General features: G+C 35.0%; 1 protein-coding gene across 2 annotated transcripts in view; it reads right to left on the bottom strand.

Moving 5' to 3' along the window:
- LOC127842811 (titin homolog) overlaps positions 1-19,444 on the bottom strand; it is a 112,233-nt gene that overhangs the window by 40,888 nt on the left and 51,901 nt on the right. For both annotated transcript variants that reach the window (XM_052372558.1, XM_052372557.1), the window contains exons 5-9: positions 14,563-14,623; positions 9,890-12,861; positions 3,377-3,507; positions 1,470-1,531; positions 1,246-1,324 (exon numbers count right to left, since the gene is read on the bottom strand). In XM_052372558.1, the coding sequence (XP_052228518.1) occupies positions 1,246-1,324; positions 1,470-1,531; positions 3,377-3,507; positions 9,890-12,861; positions 14,563-14,623 (3,305 nt within the window). The remainder of the gene's footprint in view (positions 1-1,245; positions 1,325-1,469; positions 1,532-3,376; positions 3,508-9,889; positions 12,862-14,562; positions 14,624-19,444) is intronic.

The following is a 19,444-nucleotide window of genomic DNA, read 5'->3' as shown; positions in this document are numbered from 1 at the left end:
CAATAACTATTATTATAGAAAGTGTATGGTTATGGTTCTTGTGCATGGCACTTCTCCTCATTGATATCTATACACCTATGAAGTTTCATGTTGATATCTTATATAGTTTCTGAGATTAAGCCATGCAAGTTTTGTGACATACAGATGGACAGACGAACTGAAGAAATGACAGACTGGAAACATCACAAAATATTGCCTGCTTGTTTTTACAAAGAGATTAACAGTATAAAAAAGAATCATTAGCAATTTAGCATGTATAAAATCAAGAAGGTATAATGGTATACGCCATATGTCATTTTAATCTAGAAAAACATAATAATAATCAGAATGAAGTAACATCACAATTTAAAAAAAAAAGTAATATTGAGTACTACAGCTCATTTTGTGTAACGGTCAACAATAACTGACTCCAAATAATCTGCACAATTAAATAATCCATGCAAACATTGATCTAAAATTTAACCATACTATGCCCACAAAACAATATAATTGAGCCACGTCAAGGAAAACTGAAATTAATGCATGTGCATAAAGTGTCATCCCAGATTAGCCTTTGTGTTTAGCACAGGCTTATCTGAGAAGACCCACCTAAACTGGATTTTCGCTAGATTGAGACTTTCTTTAAACCAATACCATAATCTAATCCTGGACAGCACTTAACGCGTGGACATTAAGCCGCATTTTCCAAGAGCGTGGCTCAATTATAAAGTTTAATTCACCACAGAACATGGAAACATGCGTATCATAAGAACATTGTGTTTTGGCCATATTTGCCCTGTTCCAAGGCACTACTAAGTCACTCTCTGAGAAAATTGGGATTAATGCAGGTGCATGAAGTGTTGCCTTAAATAAGCCTGTGCAGTCTGCAAAGGCTTTCCAGTGGGTTTTTTTCATTCAAAATCGGGTCCGTTAATCGGCCCCATTCACAATAGGAAAAAGGATATATTTTTCCCAAATGTGAGCTAAAATATCCCAAAAAAATATCAAAAAATTTCTTAAGATCTCAATATTTTGTTCATCTCCCATCCCTATAAGTTCAATCATAGTAAATAAAATACTGAAAACACATGTATTCTCAATTTTGAAGCTCTTTTAGCAAAACAACAACATCCCTAATTTCCCAATTTTAGTAAAAATTCAGCAATTTTTCCTAATCCAAAGGGACCCTGCCCCATTCCCAAAATGGTGGAAACTTTACGCATATGCATTCAGCGTGGTGCCGCTGATCCAGGTGGCAGCACTTACTGATGTAGCTGGAGGGTGCAGGATCCACCAGGGGGTCAAACTTTACATACAGCGACATCCGGGACAGGGCAGACTCCGTCTTGAAAACAAACAAGTACAATCACAATCTGTAGAACTCGGTCTTTCATCAAATTTCAAGTACAGCTTGTCCATAAACCAACACCGTATTCCAAATAAACTATTTAGTCTAATAATACACCCTTTTATTTATAACTTTGAAATACTTCTTTTGAAGCGTTGTTTCCAATCTTCTCCAGCATGTCCCAGGCTGCGGGGTCGTTGAATACTGGAACACAAATTGGCGGGGTTAGATCTGAGCCTACAGTAGGCCTGTGCATTGAGACTCCTCCTTGAAAAACTGAGCATAAAGCATGTGCAGAAAGTCTCATCCCAGATTAGCATATCAAGTCCGATCTGTGCATGCTTATCAGGGACGACACTTTCCACCTACATACTGGATTTTTATTATCCCCACGCTTTTTGAAAAAAAGGTGGGGATATTGTGGTGATCTCCGCCGTCCGTCCGTCCGTCTGTCCGTCCGTCTGTCCGTCCGTCCTGGCCACTATCTCCTCCTACACTAAAAGCACTAGAACCTTGAAATTTACACACATGGTAGCTATGAGCATATGTGCGACGGTGCACTATTTGGAATTTTGATCTGACCCCTGGGTCAAAAGTTATAGGGGTTGGGGTGGGGCCGCGTCAGAAATTATCACTCATTTTTTTAGGTTATTTTACATTTACTTCTTTATTTCTACACCGATTCACTTCAAATTGATACTGGACCTCACCTATGACAATACGGTCAATCTCAACCATGCATGGCCCCATTCCCAACCCTGGGGCGCCCCGCCCACATAGGCCACACCCACCAAAAATTTCCATTTACTATAATTTTTTCATTTCTACACGGATTCACTTCAAATTGATACTGAACTTTTGTTATGACATTAGGGTCAATCTCAACTATGCATGGCCCCAATCCCAACCCTGGGGCGCCCGCCCACATAGGCCACACCCACCAAAAAAATCCATTTACTATTAAAAAAATTTAGGTTATTTTACATTAACTTCTTCATTTCTACACTGATTCACTTCAAATTGATACTGAACCTCTCTTATGACAAAACGGTCAAACTCAACTATGCATGGCCCCGTTGCCAACCCTGGGGCGCCACGCCCACATAGACCACACCCGCCCAAAATTGCCTTTTACTATAATTTCTTCATTAATACACTGATTCACTTCAAATTGATACTGAACCTCTCTTATGACAATACGGTCAATCTCAACTATGCATGGCCCCATTACCAACCCTGGGGCACCCCGCCCACATAGGCCACACCCTCCCAAAATTGCCTTTTACTATAACTTCTTTATTTTTACACCCATTCACTTCTAATTGATACTGAACTTCTCTTATGACAATACAGTCAATCTCAACTATGCATGGCCCCATGATCAACCCTGGGGCGCCCTTGGGTCAAACATGCGGCGTGGGGATACGCGTCGGCCTCTGCCGCGCCATTTCTAGTTAAGAATAGATTTCCTTTAAACGAACAATACAATAAAGGGGAAGGGTGTCGTCCCATATAAGTCTGTGCAATAAGCGCTTTACACACATGCATTAAGCCCTATTTTCATAAACAATGTATTATGCAAACAAGAGCTGTGTTTGTGGAACACAATACCCCCAACTGCGCTTTGAAGCCGAACGGCAGCTATTTTGGAAACAAGGTTATAATTTGAATGTCAAGGTCACAAAGACCATGACCTTTGACCTAGTGACCTCAAACCATGTTTGATTTTAGATCTTAATGAGATGCATGCACATGTGAAGTTTGAAGAACATAGACCCAAGAGTTTTCATTTTATGAGCAAGGTTAAATTTTTGGGACAGAATGACAGACAGACAGGCCAAAAACAATATACCCCCAAACATTCGATCCCGGGGCATGAAAACGTTTTTATAATTGCCTACAAGCTTGATAAATGCAAATTATCAGTCATCATGAACCCTGATTGACCCCTTCGTGTCCCCATTACCCTTGACTGACCCCTATGTGTGACCCTGTGACTCCTTATTGACCCGTTTGTGTGTACCCATAACCCCTCAAACCTCCCCCTACCTTCAGAGGCTGGTACAAACTGTGCGTCCTCCACATCTCCCCAGTACTCTGTCATGGCCCCTGATTGACCCCTTCTTGTGACCCCATGAACCTCAAATGTGTCCTCGTCCCCTTCCAGCAGGCTCACTTTACTGCACAAGAAAACAAAGTGCATCAAAAATATACAAACAGCACACATGAGCCATGCTCTGGGAAAACAGGCTAAACACATGAGCTAAAAGTGTTGTCCCACATTAGCCTGTGCAGTCCTAAGGCTAATCAAGGACTACAGTGTTTCAGATTGGCCCCACTTTCCTTACGACAGGTGTCCTGAATGGTCATCTTTTTCCAGGACATATTTCCTAAATCATGAAAAATCTTTCAGTTGTGTTATTGTTAAATTAAAAGAAAACTAATACAAGAGATGTGTTTGTCAGAACACAATGCCCCCTATTGCGCCGCTTTGAAATAAAATTTCAATATATCATTTGGCAGGTTTAGAAATTATCTCCCTTTTAAAGCTTATTACTTCCCTATGATTGTATTTTTTTACTGTTGACCTTGAAGGATGACCTTGACTTTCACCACTCAAAATGTGCAGCTTCATGAGATACATATGCATGCCAAATATCAAGTTGCTATATTCAATATTGAAAAAGTTATGGCCAATGTTAAAGTTTTCGAACGGGGTATTTTCATGTGCAGTCGTCGAAATTGGCACTAGTCAGACAGCAAAAAACTAGTTTTTTTTCTTTTGAGCTTGTAGGAAATCCAATATTACAAGCCCGACGTGCTTGTAAAATTCAGAAAACAGAAAACCAGTTCCACTTTCGTTTTTAATATTTGTAAACAAAGTTTTTAGCCGCTTATATAAATTGTCGCTTATGTCTTTAACACATTGAGCGCAGGTGCTGCGCAATCAGACGATAATTGGATTACTGCGCATAAAGTGCATGGTTTTGTGGTTCCCGGATTACTATTGTGTAAAATAAATGTATTGCGTTGTGTTTGGGACACAGAGAGTGATGGCCAAACAGTTGTCATTGAAGTACGTCGCGGGTGCTAAACCGTGGAGGGGCAGCCCCAGGTTGAGACCTCTGACATTGAGGAATGCGAATCTGAGGTAACTGTGATTGACGCATTTGTCAACTGGGTTTTTGTAGAATAACCTGGCACTTAATTGCTTATATATTTTCTGGTGGTTCAGGTTTGCTCTCTCTTTCACATGAATATATGGGATACAGTTCTGCTAATTTTTTACCTACACTTTATGTATATATTTATAATTGTGATTTGATAGAAATCCTTGTGTGAAATTAATTTCTGCTTATTTCAGGATTCGAGAGAGGCTGGCTCAGATGACGAGGAAGATAGTAACTGTTGTATGGAGGGGTGAAAGCGAAACAGCTTTAAGTGCATTTTTCAAAAATGTTCAGGAGATTAGGTTTAAACTGTATCAGAAGAACAATTAAAACAATGAAGTCTTTAAAATTTAAAGTTATATTGAGAATAGTCTGCTATAATCACAATTTTTGTAAACATGTTTGTATTTTCACAAATAAAGAAGTTATTTGAAAAAATGTCACTTAGACCTTTTTCACACTAAAATTTCAATTTTTTTTTACTTAAAGTTAAGAGCGAAAAAGTTCTAAGTGATTTTAAAACAACGTTTAATGATCAATTTACAGGATTTATTTCATATGCAATACTTTCTACATTTTGAAACTAAGAATATTATACATAAAATGCAAAAAATGGCACTTAGAACCTTTTCGCACTGAAAAAATATTTTTTTCAACTTATTTTTCAGAACGAAAAGTTCTAAGTGACATAAAGTGAATTGAAAAGTATTGGAAATTCTCACTTTATTGCATATTTTTTAAATTAAATACTCTTAACATTCTTAATATGAGTATTTTTAAATATATTTAGAAATATTGTTACTTAGAACCATTTTGCTTTAAACAGATAGCATAGAAATACTGTTCTTATATCATTTAATAGTGTTTGAAAGGTCAAATTGACAATTTATCTTATTTTATTCTAAATCCTTTTTTTTGCAATTGTTTGTAATCAAATGTCCCAAAACACTGAATGTTTTTTTTTTATATTGTACTGTTTTACAAAAACAATAACGAGATACACTTTGACGAAAGTATAGTAGATGTTGTGTGTGTTTCCAACAATCAGTAACATGTTAGAAAAAGTGAATTGTATCAACAAACTTGATTGAACCTTAATTTTTTCATTCCTTCTCGAAACACATATTGTAATTCAATGTTGATTTATCCATCATTATGCTATATTCTATCATATTTGTTATATTAATTAATACTTTGGCAGATTTGGACTTATTTTGTAGGCAGTCATGTCCATTAAACAATGAACGTTATGGGAAAGTTATTTACAACTTTATATTTTTAAAGATTTACAATAATAAGTATTAGCATGGTGTTGTACATTGTATAATACATAACACACCTAGTATTTTTAGAAGGGGCATTGCAACTTAGATAGGTAACTGAACTGTTATAAGGCAATAATTAGCAAATTTACAAAATATTGTAATTTGCACAAATTGACATCATTCAATTGTTTGATTACATCTCATCAGAATTGTAACCTGCTGATTTACATCCACTGGAACCGATACCAAGCAAATCACATCACACCAGAATGAAACTAACTGATGATTATCCCTTAGCAGAGTTACCAACCGAATCACATCACACCAAAATGGTTACCTACTGATTCACAATTACCCAGATCAGTTACCAACTGAATCACATCACACCAGAATGGTAACCTATTGATTCACATTTTTTTAAGTTACCAACCAAATCACATCACACCAGAATTGTTACCTATGGATTCTCCTTTCACAAACACAGTAAGCAACCCAATCACATCACACCAGAATGGTTACCTTCTGATTCACATTTCACCATCTCAGTTACCAACCGAATCTAATCACACCAGAATGGTTACCTACGGATTCTGATTTTACCAACACAGTAAGCAACCAAATCACATCACACCAGAATGGTTACCTAAGGATTCACATTTCACCATCTCAGTTACTAACCAAATCACATCACACCAGAATGGTTACCTACGGATTCTCATTTCACCAACACAGTAAGCAACCAAATCACGTCACACCAGAATGGTTACCTACTGATTCACATTTCACCATCTCAGTTACCAACCGAATCACATCACACCAGAATGGTTACCAACGGATTCTCATTTCACCAACACAGTTACCAACCGAATCACATCACACCAGAATGGTTACCTACGGATTCTCATTTCACCAACACAGTAAGCAACCTTATCACATCACACCAGAATGGTAACCTACAGATTCACATTTCAGCAACTCAGTTACCAACCTAATCACATCACACCAGAATGGTTACCTAAGTATTCACATTTCACCAACACAGTAAGCAACCTAATCATATCTCACCAGAACGGTAACCTACTGATTCACATTTCACCATCTCAGTTACCAACCGAATCACATCACATTTGAATGGTTACCTACTGATTCTCATTTCACAAACACAGAAAGCAACCAAATCACATCACACCAGAATGGTTTACTAGTGATCCACAATTCACCATCTCAGTTACCAATAAAATAACATATCACTAGAATGGTAACCAACCACATCACAATTCACCAGCATGGTAATCGTCTAAGTTACATCATAGCAGCAGAGTTATGAGCACAGTTTCCTACAAATCCACATCTTTCCAAAAAGTTGTTAATGGATTGACCAACTTATTCACATCTCACCTCAGTTACAAATTAGTGTTTGTAAATACCACAAAAACAACTAATTTACATTCATGTTTGTTACTATTTATTTATTGAGAAATGTTAATAAATATGTTTCACTGTCTATGCATACAACTAACTAGGTTCTCGGTAATTCTGAACGCATTTTTCACGAGAGAGCAAAATATAAATATATAAAAGTATCTGACATTTACACAACTTAACATTCTTAACGCAACACACTTTAATGAGTTTACTCTTCATGGTTTTGTCACAAAATAAATTGTTTTACATTCAGAACTAGGAAGAGGGTGAAACAAGGATCACATCGCCTTGAAATTCATACTAAATTCAACTAGCTTTTATGCAATTAAGGTTTCAATTTTTCAATTAGCTTTATAGTTTTAAGTATAGACAGGTATGTATAAAATATAATTTTAAATAGCCATAAAATCCTTTTATAAAGGTTGTCAAAAAGTTTATTAAATATGTTATACAACACAAAATAATAAAGGAAAATTAAAAAAAATACACAAAATTTAGTCGAAAAAGGTCTAAGTGCATAATTTTATCAATATTTTTTCTTATTTTTTCATCAGTTACATAATATTATCTGTTCAGGAGGTTTTTCAAATACAAAAATATTTTTTATTGTAAATATATTCCTCAATAATTGATAAAAGTGTCATTTAGAATTATCTTAACATCAAAAACCTGAATGCGAAAGAGCTCTAAGTAGCACTTCACTGCAAATAGAGCCTTTTCGCACAAAAAAAATTATTAAATTTCACTTAGAGCTTTAGGACAAATTTCAATTTTACTTTTTATTTGATTGCCTGGAACTAAGATATTTTAATACATGATGGGCATGGAAGTTGCGATGCAAAATATACAAAAAAGTCATTTTGTGAAAAAATGTCACTTAGAGCTGTTTCGCTTTCACCCCTCGTATTGTATTCTAAAGATTGAATAAATGAATGCTTCTTTTGATGTTTTATGTTATTTTTATCTGTATTTTAATCAAAAATGTTTGGGCTAGTAAAATCTAACTCGGGCTAGTACCAATTCCCATATTACTAGCCTGACTTGCTTGTAGATTTAAATCTGGATTTCAATAGCTGCTTGTGTGAATCACGTGAAGCAATGTGAGAGCATACATCACCGTTCATATTGAATAATAACAACCAATCAATCAGTGAATTTAAGTTTAGACTGAATGTAACATCAACCAGTGTAAAGATGGTTTCCAGAATTTCTTTAACGGATACTTAAATGCAAAACTCCATTGTAGTCTAATAAATCCAAAAAAAAATCATCTTTTTTGGTATAATGTGTCAAGAATGAAAAGATCCATCCCACCGAAATCCCTTTAAAATATAGCTACCAAAACTCAAATCAATGAAAACTATTTCTTAAATAAGCAACCACATGCAAATAACGACTGCAAACGATAAAACGCAAAGAATCATGAAAATAACCTCCAAAGCGTCTGTTTTATTTGGATTTTTCATAAGCCTCTGTATTTGTAATTTCGACTCTTAGCGGTGTATATGAAAAACAAAATACTAGATTTGATCATCCAAAACACTTGAAACATTGCTAAAAAAAAGCACTTGTCACATTGTTTGATGAACGTTGTTTTTTTAATCCGCCCAGTAGGCACACTGAATTTCTTCTGTCATTTTCAAATTTCATGGGGCAAAAGCCAAAGGGCCAATCCAGTGTTTTTATTACTATTTTGGGAATGGGGCCTGGTACCTTTGGATTGGGAAAATTGCAGGCGTTTTGACTAAAATTGGGACATTGGTGTTGTTTTTGTTTTGTTAAAAAATGCTTCAAAATTGAGTATAAAAGTGTTTTCTGTATTATATTTTATAATTTAATAAGGTTGAACTTATATACAATACCTGTATACGAGATGAACAAAATGTTGAGATCTTAAAAAATATTATTATTTTTTTTGGAAACGTTCAATTGGGAATTTTAAGTTCCTATTTGGGAAAAATATATACCTTTTTCCATTGGGAATGGGGCCGAGTACGGGACCCACAATTATAATGAAAAAAAACATACACTTGAACCAATCTGAAACACTGCAACACTCTCCGCTTCGAGACTTCCTTACAAAAAAATATTCCATTAAAGTGAAGTACACTAAGTTTGTTTTTTCCAGAACACAGCTAATATACTCCAAATTTTTATTCGCACATTTCCATCTTTGGCATATAATGTGATATTGGTTCCTAGCTAATTTAAAACAAGCACAAATAAACATGTTGATGTGAATCTAAATCTTAGAAATAAATGTGTATTCTGCTCTTTCTCATAATATATGTTATGATGATATTGTTTTTACTATAACTGTTAACCTGAAAAGTTAAGAAATTTTGCGTTTAAAACTACTGTTCATGTGTGCTTCTGTTTTGTAAAATTAGCGTAAACATTAACAATGGCAACACGAGTTTTAAGTCATTAAATATTCATTTAAAATAAATAAAAATAGTTCTTTCTACTGGCTGTTTTCATGTGCCATCTTACTTCATGACTATATATTAATTTAAGTGTTCATTTTTACAGAACACCACAACCATCATTTACAAGATTTAAAGAATGTTGATAAATTAACAATACCAAAGTTTGTGAGTCTGATAGGTCATGAAAGACTTTCTGAGCTATACACAGCACTTAACGAAATTAACCAGTATCTCTAACAAAATTGATATAAAAAATTACATTTTTGTACTTACTTTGACAGTTGCAAATTCTCTTTCTTTCTCAACTCTGGTGGGTTTAGATCACTAAATAGATCCAGCGCAGGTTGGCTAAGGGCCTGCTTTTCTTTGGCTGCCCCTGTTTTGTTCACATCCTTGTCAGCTTGACCCTCAGGTTTCACATCTGCTGGTGATGTTTCCAAACTCGAATTCTCATGGTCTTGTTCAACTATCTGAGACAAAGTTGCCTTCCCTTTTCTGTTGGCGGGTGAGTTCATCATTTGTAACTGCTTCCTTGGCTTAAATGGATCAACAGTGTCCGAATCTACTGCATCTTCTGCCTTGACTGGGGCTTTTGATTTTGTATCAGGTGAATTCTGCATTTGCTTTTTAGGCTTAAAAGGATCGATTTCATCCAGGTTATCCAAGTCTATTTCATTTGATTTGGACAATGATTTATCAGGGGAATTTTGAATCTGTTTTTTAGGTTTAAAAAGGTCCGTTTCATCTTGGACTATTTGCTTAGAACTTTTTTCAACTTTAGCAGGCTTGGAAAAAGGCGAATTTTGCATTTGCTGTTTAGGTTTAAAGGGATCAATTTCTTCAATGGGTTCAGTCTCTGTTTTTCCTATTGCAGCCGCTGACTTAACAGGTGAATTTGCAATCTGTCTCTTGGTTTTAAAGGGATCGATATCTTCAAAATCTAATGGCTCATTCTTGTCTGCTTTAATATTTGTATTAGCAACAGGTGAATTAGCAACCTGTTTCTTTGTTTGGAAGGGATTGACTTCTTCCATGTTTTCCGTCTTTAACTTCCTTGCAACAGTGTCTGCCTTTGAAATAGGTGAATTTGTAAATTGAGCCTTGGGTTGACAATCATCAATTTCTTTTCCATTTCCACTGGCTGCGTTTTTAACTTTATCTTTTGATGTAGGAACTTGTGAATTTGCCACCTGCTTTTTAGGCTTTAAAGGATCTATTCCCTCTATTATGTCACTTACATTGCTTTCTGACCTATTTATTGTAGCCGATGAATTGGCCACTTGCTTTGTTGGCTTAAAGGCATCAACTTCTTCTTTTTGAGTTCCAACATTCACATTCGTTTTTGCTTTAACCTCAGGGGAGTTAACCATCTGTTTAGAAGGCTTGAATGGGTCAATGTTATCTATGTAATTGTTATCCAACTCAAGTATCCCCACACTTTCAGGCTGCTTTTCTGATTGCTGTGAGCCAAACTTTTGATAATCAGTTTCAGAATGATTTTCTTGCACACCAGCTTCCAGTGGGTTCTCACATTCTTTTTTTTCATCAACCTTGCTCTTCCATATATCTTCCTGTGGTACAATGTTATCAACATCAGTTTCTTTGCACTTTTCTTTTTCTGAATGTTCAAGTTTAGGTTCAACAACGTCTGTATTGTTTACAGGAACTCTTGGATTCTTGGAAGTGAGGGGTGAGTTTATTATCTGTGTCTTTGTTTTAAATGGATTATCCTTACTTGATTCCTGTGTGGAACCAGATTTAGTATTTAAAGGAGAGTTCATCATCTGTGCTTTGGACTGAAAAGGATTAATTTCATCCAATTTATCAAGGAAATCTAAGTTATATGCACCTCTGGTTGTTGGAATAGCTGGTGAGCTGGTATGAACAACCGGCGCTGTTTGTACACAATTTTTATCCTGATTTGATTTCACATCTTCTAGGACAATGCTCAACTCTGCTTTCTTTTCTGCATCTTTTACTGGCTGTAACTCCATTTCATCATCATTTACAGGTTTTCCTGTTGGCTGATTTTCTTGATGTTTTTCTTCAGCAATTGATACTTTTTCATCTTTATCAACAACTTTTGCTGCATCTTTATTCAACTCTTGAGACCTTTTACTGCTTTTTTCATTCTTGTCAATAACATTTTCTTCTGAAATATGTTTTTCTGGAACACTGATTAGAGGCTTTTTTGTTTCAATTTCTGATTTTGCCTTATCTGCAACTTTTTCATAAGCTGGTTTAGTCTGGCCTGCCACATTTTCAGTAGCTGGCTTAGTATGCCCTGCCACCTTCTCAGCAGCTGGTTTAGTTTTCTCTCCTACATCTGGGCTATTCATCAGACTTTTCTTAGTTGAAAATGGATCAACAGCATCCAAGTTGAAATTATTTAAGTCAATGCTGTAACCAATTTTTGGAGGAGTTTTCAATGGAGGGGAAGGCCCATGCTCCTGTTCTGACAATTTTTTAGCTGGAGTTGTTGGATCTACATCCATTTCTTCGTCTGCTGACATGAATTCTTCCTCGTCTGAGGCATCATCTGACTTCAATTTCTCTGATTTGTTTGCGCTTTCTTGCTTTGTTTCCTTACATTGTTGATTTTCATGGTCCTCTGTTTTAACATTAAGTTCAATTTCAACAACTGTTTTTCCAATCTCCTTTTCTGCAATCACTTCTCTTTTGGCTTCAACTAAATACTCAACAGGAACATTTTTATTTTTATTCTGTTTAGCTTCAGTATTATTCTGCTCAGATTCTTGCTGTGTTTCAGGCTCTTTATTTTCTTCAACTTCTTCTTTGACTTCCTCCAAAACTCTAGTGTCTCCTACAGGCTTTTTCAAATTAAAAATCACTTCATCATCTTCCTCATCATCAACATCCATCATTTCTTCACAATCCATTGGTTCCTCTTCTGTAACAGCAGCTTCAGAATGCAAATCATTTGACTTAGTACCAGTTAACTTCAACTCCAATCTCACTTGATCAGAGTCACTACCATTATCTCCTGAATTGTGAACAGTTTCTATGACCTTTTCTCGTTCTATTTTTTCATTGTCAGCATCAGAGCCATCACAAGCACTGCCAGCAGTGGCTTCATCTGATGTTGCCTCTGATACAGGTTTGGGTTGGCTGAGCTCTTCTAGTCTGGGCTTTGTTGGCTCTGTATTACAGAGAGACTTCAAGAAGGCATCTGTAGAGGATAGGATATCCAGGACTCGTGAGTCCAAGTCTAACTCAAAGGCATTCTGAAGAATGAAATGAAAAGCAAATGGAGACCAAAGTCTAACTCTATGGAATTCTAAAGAATGAAAGAATTAGCAATAAAATCAACAAATACAATACGTCAAAATGAAATGAAAAGCAATTTAAATCAACACACATTAACAGTCAAAAGTCTATACAATTTATTACGAACAATAATGTAAGATTACATTTTTATGCGAATAACAATGTTTATCAACAAAGGGCTGTTTCATAAATAACAAGAAATGCGTTTGTCAGAAACACTATGTCCCCTTCTGCGCCACTTTGATTTTTTATTACTTCCCTTGGATTTGTTTTTTTTACCTTTGACCTTGAAGGATAACCTTGACCTTTCACCACTCAAAATGTCCAGCTCCATGAGATACACATGCATGCCAAATATGAAGTTGCTACATGTATCTTCAATATTGCAAAAGTTATGGCAAAATGTGAAAGTTTGACGCAAACAAACAAACCAACAAAGCAACAAACCAACAGACAGGGCAAAAACATTATGTCCCCCACTATAGTGGTGGGGGACATAAAAAGCTGCAATCGACAAAATGTTTACATCAAAAACAAAAAATTATTTTACCTCCAATATTAAATGATTTGGATTAACAAATATCCTGCTGATTGATGAATACTGCAAAATATATATTTCTACAAAATTTGTACCAAGGGCATTCATTAGAATGTTTTAAATATTAAATTATCAATAAATGGATATGAAATTACTGCTATACAAATTATTGTCAGTACTCTAGTTTTGTAAAATTCCAATGAAGTATGTGATTTTTGTTAGCTTAAATTAAAGTCTAGATACACTGGAACAGTGTATCGAACAGAAGAATGTAATTGTATATATTTTTTGCTGAATTTCTATCAATATAACCCTTGTTGCTAGAGAAAGAAGAATGTCGGTAAGGTGTGTAAATTGATTTTGTATGTCAAGTAATGGGAATGCAATCACTTCAAGAAATATAACACACGCATACTGACTACTGTTAATTTATATATTCCATAATATATTCATCGTGTTCTGGCCAGAAGTTAATGAGAAATGAAGAATGGTGCAATAAATACGAAATTTCAGGAAATTTGAAAGTCACAATTCTCTCAAACATTCATAAAAACAGTGATTGGTTCAGTGCACATCTCAAATGAAGTTTGATTGAAATCTGGCCAGAAGTTGCTGCGCAATTATTAATTAATACTTATTTTAGAAAAACTTATTGTCCAATCAGCAATTAGTGTAAGAAACAGTTGAAGTTGTGTTTGTTTTCAGGGAAAATAAGACTACACATTTGTCACAAATTTGAGTGGGGATTTATAACACCTCACCAATTTGGCTTTGCTTTCTTAGTGCAACAACTCAGAAATATACAGATAACTAAGGAAGAAGAGTCTTGCACATCTACTCTTAATGGTTATGATATATTTTATAATTAATGTAATCACTACACAAATTTGAAAACAGTTGAGTGACCCCAATATTATGAACCCCTTCTCAAGCTTTGTTCATGTGGTTATAATCACCAATCAGGTATACAAATTTGTTTTCTGTTGTAACTAATTTGTGTAATGAGTAATTTTATTAATATCCATGAAAATTAGAGAGACAATTGCTGACACCAAAAAGGTTAGAAAAAGTACAAAATAAACAACATTTTTTGAAAAATAATAAATAATATTATACAAACCTGAATTTCGCAAATACTTGTTTCCATAGCAACGTCTTCAGAAGAACTTGCATGCTGGTTACTGAAAGTCAAAAGCAAGTCACATAAACATCTCTATAAATACACACAAATAAACATAAGCCAAAATCTGATTTTGAAAAGAACATCATTCTTTAAAATAATTGAGTATGTTTAGTCAATTTTTGAAAGAGAAGTTTTTGCCTATTACACATTGCCTTAGTTTGCTCAGATGTAACCTATTTGAGTGAAAATAAGGTGAAGTCAGCGTGATATGGGAGGAGTGGGAAAATGAGCCTCGTCCTGAGAAAACTGGGCCTAATGCATGTTAGTAAAGTGTTGTCCCATATTAGCCTGTTAAGTCCATACAGGCTATTCAGGGACAATACTTTGCGCCTATACTGGATTTTCATTATAAAAAAACGTCCTTTAAACACGGCAACAAAACAAAAAATTCCATAATAGCGGAAAAAAGGTCGTCCCTGATAAGAATGTGCTGACTACACAGGCTTATCTGGGACGACTCTTTACTCACATGCCTTAAGCCCTGTTTTCCAAGAAAGAGACTCAAATGATCATAAATGGAGGGTCCAATTTAATATTCAATTTATGACAAGACCAAGAATTGAAGTTCTAAGTAATGTTTGATGATAGACGTTGTTTGGGAACCAATGTATAACAGGCACCAATCCATAACATTGCAAAATGGAACAAAAGACTTACACAAAACTAACAAAACTTTTCATATCCAAATTATGTAAATCAAAAATATAGTTCATCTATAAAAAAAAATAAAAAATCATTATTTATATTAAGAATGATGCTTCCTTACATTCAACTGTAATACACATTTAATTGGTATGTCTAATATATATATATATTTTGCGACCGAAATGTCCGATAAGATATTTTATGTTTTCCCAAAAAAGTATTAATAGAACATCCGCGGACTATGTACTTTGCAGAACTTCAAATATGATTGTACTTGCTGAGTAATTAACCCCCTTTTGATTGGTTCCCTGCAGGTTAGCGACAAGTCAATTGGTGTATGAATCAAGCTGGGCTTGGTACATATACAAGTTTAATTCGCAACTTTTTAGGGAAAACAAAACAACAGTTCGGAGTCAGATTTAAACAAACAAGAAGGACTGCAACGGCGATTTTGTATAACCAGGTTATCATTTTCTTCCTTTGAATTAAGAAATTGAATCCATGTGTAAATATGTGTATATGGCAAAGCCTAAAAATCCCAGCATGCAGATGACAATTTGCAATCCCCGTTCGCAAGTGGAAGAAATATGGTGGAGTGGGAAATATAATGATAATTGTGTTTTTGTGTATTGCAAACAGGGATGGCAACGGTTAATCGGTTAACCGGTTATCCGTTTCTTAAGGAGGTTAACCGCTTTCAAAATTAATATTCGGTTACTCTTGCAGAAAACGCATTTTTTTGTTGAACGCAATAAATGCTCAAATTGTTAGTTTTGTTTTACTTATTTTACTGTTCTGGCTGATCTGCTTATCTGATCGCAAATTATCGGCACCTGATCGCAAATTATCGGCAATTGCCTCCCCGTGATTTCCCCCCTGTGGATCAAAAGCGATTAGAGTTGTAAACCATCGGGGTGCAGCGGATTAATGAGCAATTATCACCTACTCTGCAGTGTGTTTGTTTAGCACTTAACATTTTATTGTGTTTCAATTATTCACATACTGGTATTGAAAACCACTTTGTCCGTTGCAAAATATATTTACTCTTAATTGACAATTGTTATTAATCAGCAAACTGTTAATGCAGGTAATTCTTAAAGGATAATGGGTGTTAATAAAACACAACATAATTCAAATTCTGCACTAGCTTTTATTTATCAAGATGTTGAACAATAATTATGCGTAAATAACATGAAGCTAATATTACAACAACGCAATATCACAGTTCAACGACAAGCATATAAAAAATGTCGGAAATGACTATCGGAAATGACTAAGAATTAGATTCAAAATGTATTATATTAAATGAAGAATTTGAATTCCCAATTTCAAGGACCGACAAAATTTGAAAAGAAACAGTATTTAATTGATAAAATGGTTAAAGTTAAGGTTACAAGACAATCAACAAGACAGGGTATATTTGCATGTACATGTAATTGTTTATAAACATATACGTTTTTCGAATGTTTTTTATTTATTTATGTGGTACAAAGACAGTCGGTTAACGGCTAACTGCTTGAATATCGAAACAGGTTAACCGGTTACGGATTTGCTTAGCAGGGTTCCCAGCTTTTTGTTTGAACAAAATTCCCTGATTTTCCCCTGATGTTTCCCTGATAGAAAATAAAAGTTCCAGGATCATAATTTCGACCTGTTTCTTGTTTAAGACACCCTAAATAAATAGCAGTTGCAGACAATAACATGTATTATATTTATGTTATTTTAAAGTAATGTCCTCCCATCTCCCCTCACAGCCATCCTTTCCCTACCTTTTCATGTATTTTCATTTTATGTTTGTTTTGCAACAATAATTGGAACATATTGTTAAATAATTCAACATTTTTAAACAGTAACAGGAACAACAGTACTAAGAGAATGTGCATATCTTATAACTTATCATAAGTCGGGAAAGACTGACCAAACATAATTCCCTGATTTTTCCCATATTTCAGGAACTTTGAAAATCGTATTATAATTCTGAGATATAGCCCTGCAATCTTTGTGACAGACAGACAGACTGACAATACAAAAACTATATCCCTACTACTTTGGCGGGCAATAAAAAGGCATTCATATTGTAAAAATAAACACTATAGCAAAGTTTCATCAAGACTGAGTTGAAAATATACATTGGTTTCAAGGTTTTTCTATGATTTGATCTGGTGACCTAGTTTTTGGACTCACATGACCCATATTTGAATTCAGCCTAAAAAATATAAAGAAACAAATTCTCTACAAATTTCATCAAGAGTAAGTCATTAAAGTTGCCCAGAGCGTGGTAACGGGGTTTATCTAAGATTTGACTCGGTGACCTAGTTTTTGGACACACATGACCCAGATTCAAAATCAGTCAAATAATGTTAAGGTAAACATTCTTACCAAGTTTCATCAAGATTGAGTCATAAATGGTTTCCCTAGATTGGTAATAATTTCATTAAAGACTAGACCATATGAAGTTGTTTTAGAACTCAAATGAGCAAGATTCATACTTAATTATTGTACAATTTATTAAAGTTCTGACCAAGTTTTAACAAAATTGGATGAGAAAATGAGGCAAGAATAGCTTTAAGTTGACAACACACATCCCACACTGCACCACAAGGTATTCCGAACATACATGTAGAGTGTTGGTCAACAGTAGCTCACCTCAAGCATTTCACAAGTTAACCCCTGGGTGTGACAAATTTTGACACCAGGGTTTACATTTGAACAAACTTGGTAGAAGACCAGCATTTCATTTTAAATACCAAACCTTCCTTGAGGTTTCAGGGGGAAAAATCACATGTAAATATAAGGAAAACTAAGTTACATCTAGGGATAGACCAATTTAGATGACATGGGCATGACTTGACTTCACAGAGAGCCTTGTTCCCAATCTTAGTAAGCATTTATACAATATATCCAGACCTTTTCCTTGCATATCTATGGGTTCGTTATATGAATCATTCCCAAAGCGAAATGAATAAAAAATCCAAATTTGAAACAATTTCTTTTTCAAAGAAGTGTCTTCTGACTTGTTTCTCAATTGTATTTCAATAACATCTAACTAAAGTATGAAATTAATTATAGTGTATACAATTTTGTTCTTACAATTTGAATTATTATAAAGAGTTACACTGCAACTAATATATCGCCGCTGTTGGGGTCCAAAGATTGCGACCACAATTAATCTGGCGCAAGATACAACTTGTCAGGTCATTCATGCATGCATATGTATGTATTAGCATAGTTTGGCAATATCAAAACACGCTATTTATTTACCTTATTGAATTTTTGTTATATCCATATGTAATAAATTGGTTTAACACAAAACATTATTCCATGTAAGTATTTTCAAATGTGTAGTATTTTTGTGATCCAAAGCAGGGATGGAAATTAGTGGTTTCCCCTGAGGCCGGGGCAAGTAGATTTTGGCCTGGGCAACTCAATTTCAAAACTTGATAGTCTGGCCAGGCAACTTGTTGTTTTTTTTAAAGCTTAAACAATTCAGTGCAATAAAAATTGAAAAACAATGTACCACCATGTATCAATACTAGTTAAATAACATTAATTATTTAGGAATAGGAAATGATTCAATTCAGGCTCATAATAATACATCATGCATTGGACATGTGTAATGTCAGCAATTGTTTTAAATTATCTATTATTTTATTAAAAGAATGTATAATATTCACATGTTCATATTTCTGGGCTCGTTATTCTTTAGCTGGGCAACGAAAATACTAAAGATGGTTGCCAGTTCGGGCAACCAATAGTAACAAGAAACCGTCAGAGACGGGTGATGCTCTCCAAAGGTTATTTTTGTCACAATATTGCACTATATATTCAGATAAAAGGAAATGTCTTGAGGGCACAGTAGTTAGGCGGACAAGAATTTTTTATAGAAAATTTCAAAGGGCCATAACTTTGTGAAAATCATCCGACCAGAACCCGCTGATAATATACACATCTCCTCTTGGCAGTGAAGCTTCCCATAAAGTTTCATTGAATTCCAGTCATTAGTTGCTGAGAAATAGCCCGGACAAAAAATGTGCACGGACGGATGGACACACACACTCACGGACAGACGAAGCGGCGACTATATTCTTCCCCCAAAACTAGAGCTTTGTCACAGATGTGACGTATACCCCCACGTGCCGCATTGACACAGACTATTTTGCATGCTGTCTTTACA

The sequence above is a fragment of the Dreissena polymorpha genome, chromosome 8 (assembly GCF_020536995.1).
Source record: "Dreissena polymorpha isolate Duluth1 chromosome 8, UMN_Dpol_1.0, whole genome shotgun sequence".
NCBI classification, from domain to species: domain Eukaryota; kingdom Metazoa; phylum Mollusca; class Bivalvia; order Myida; family Dreissenidae; genus Dreissena; species Dreissena polymorpha.
Note: the sequence above shows the minus strand (reverse complement) of the source record. Positions and strands in the feature narration are given on the sequence as shown.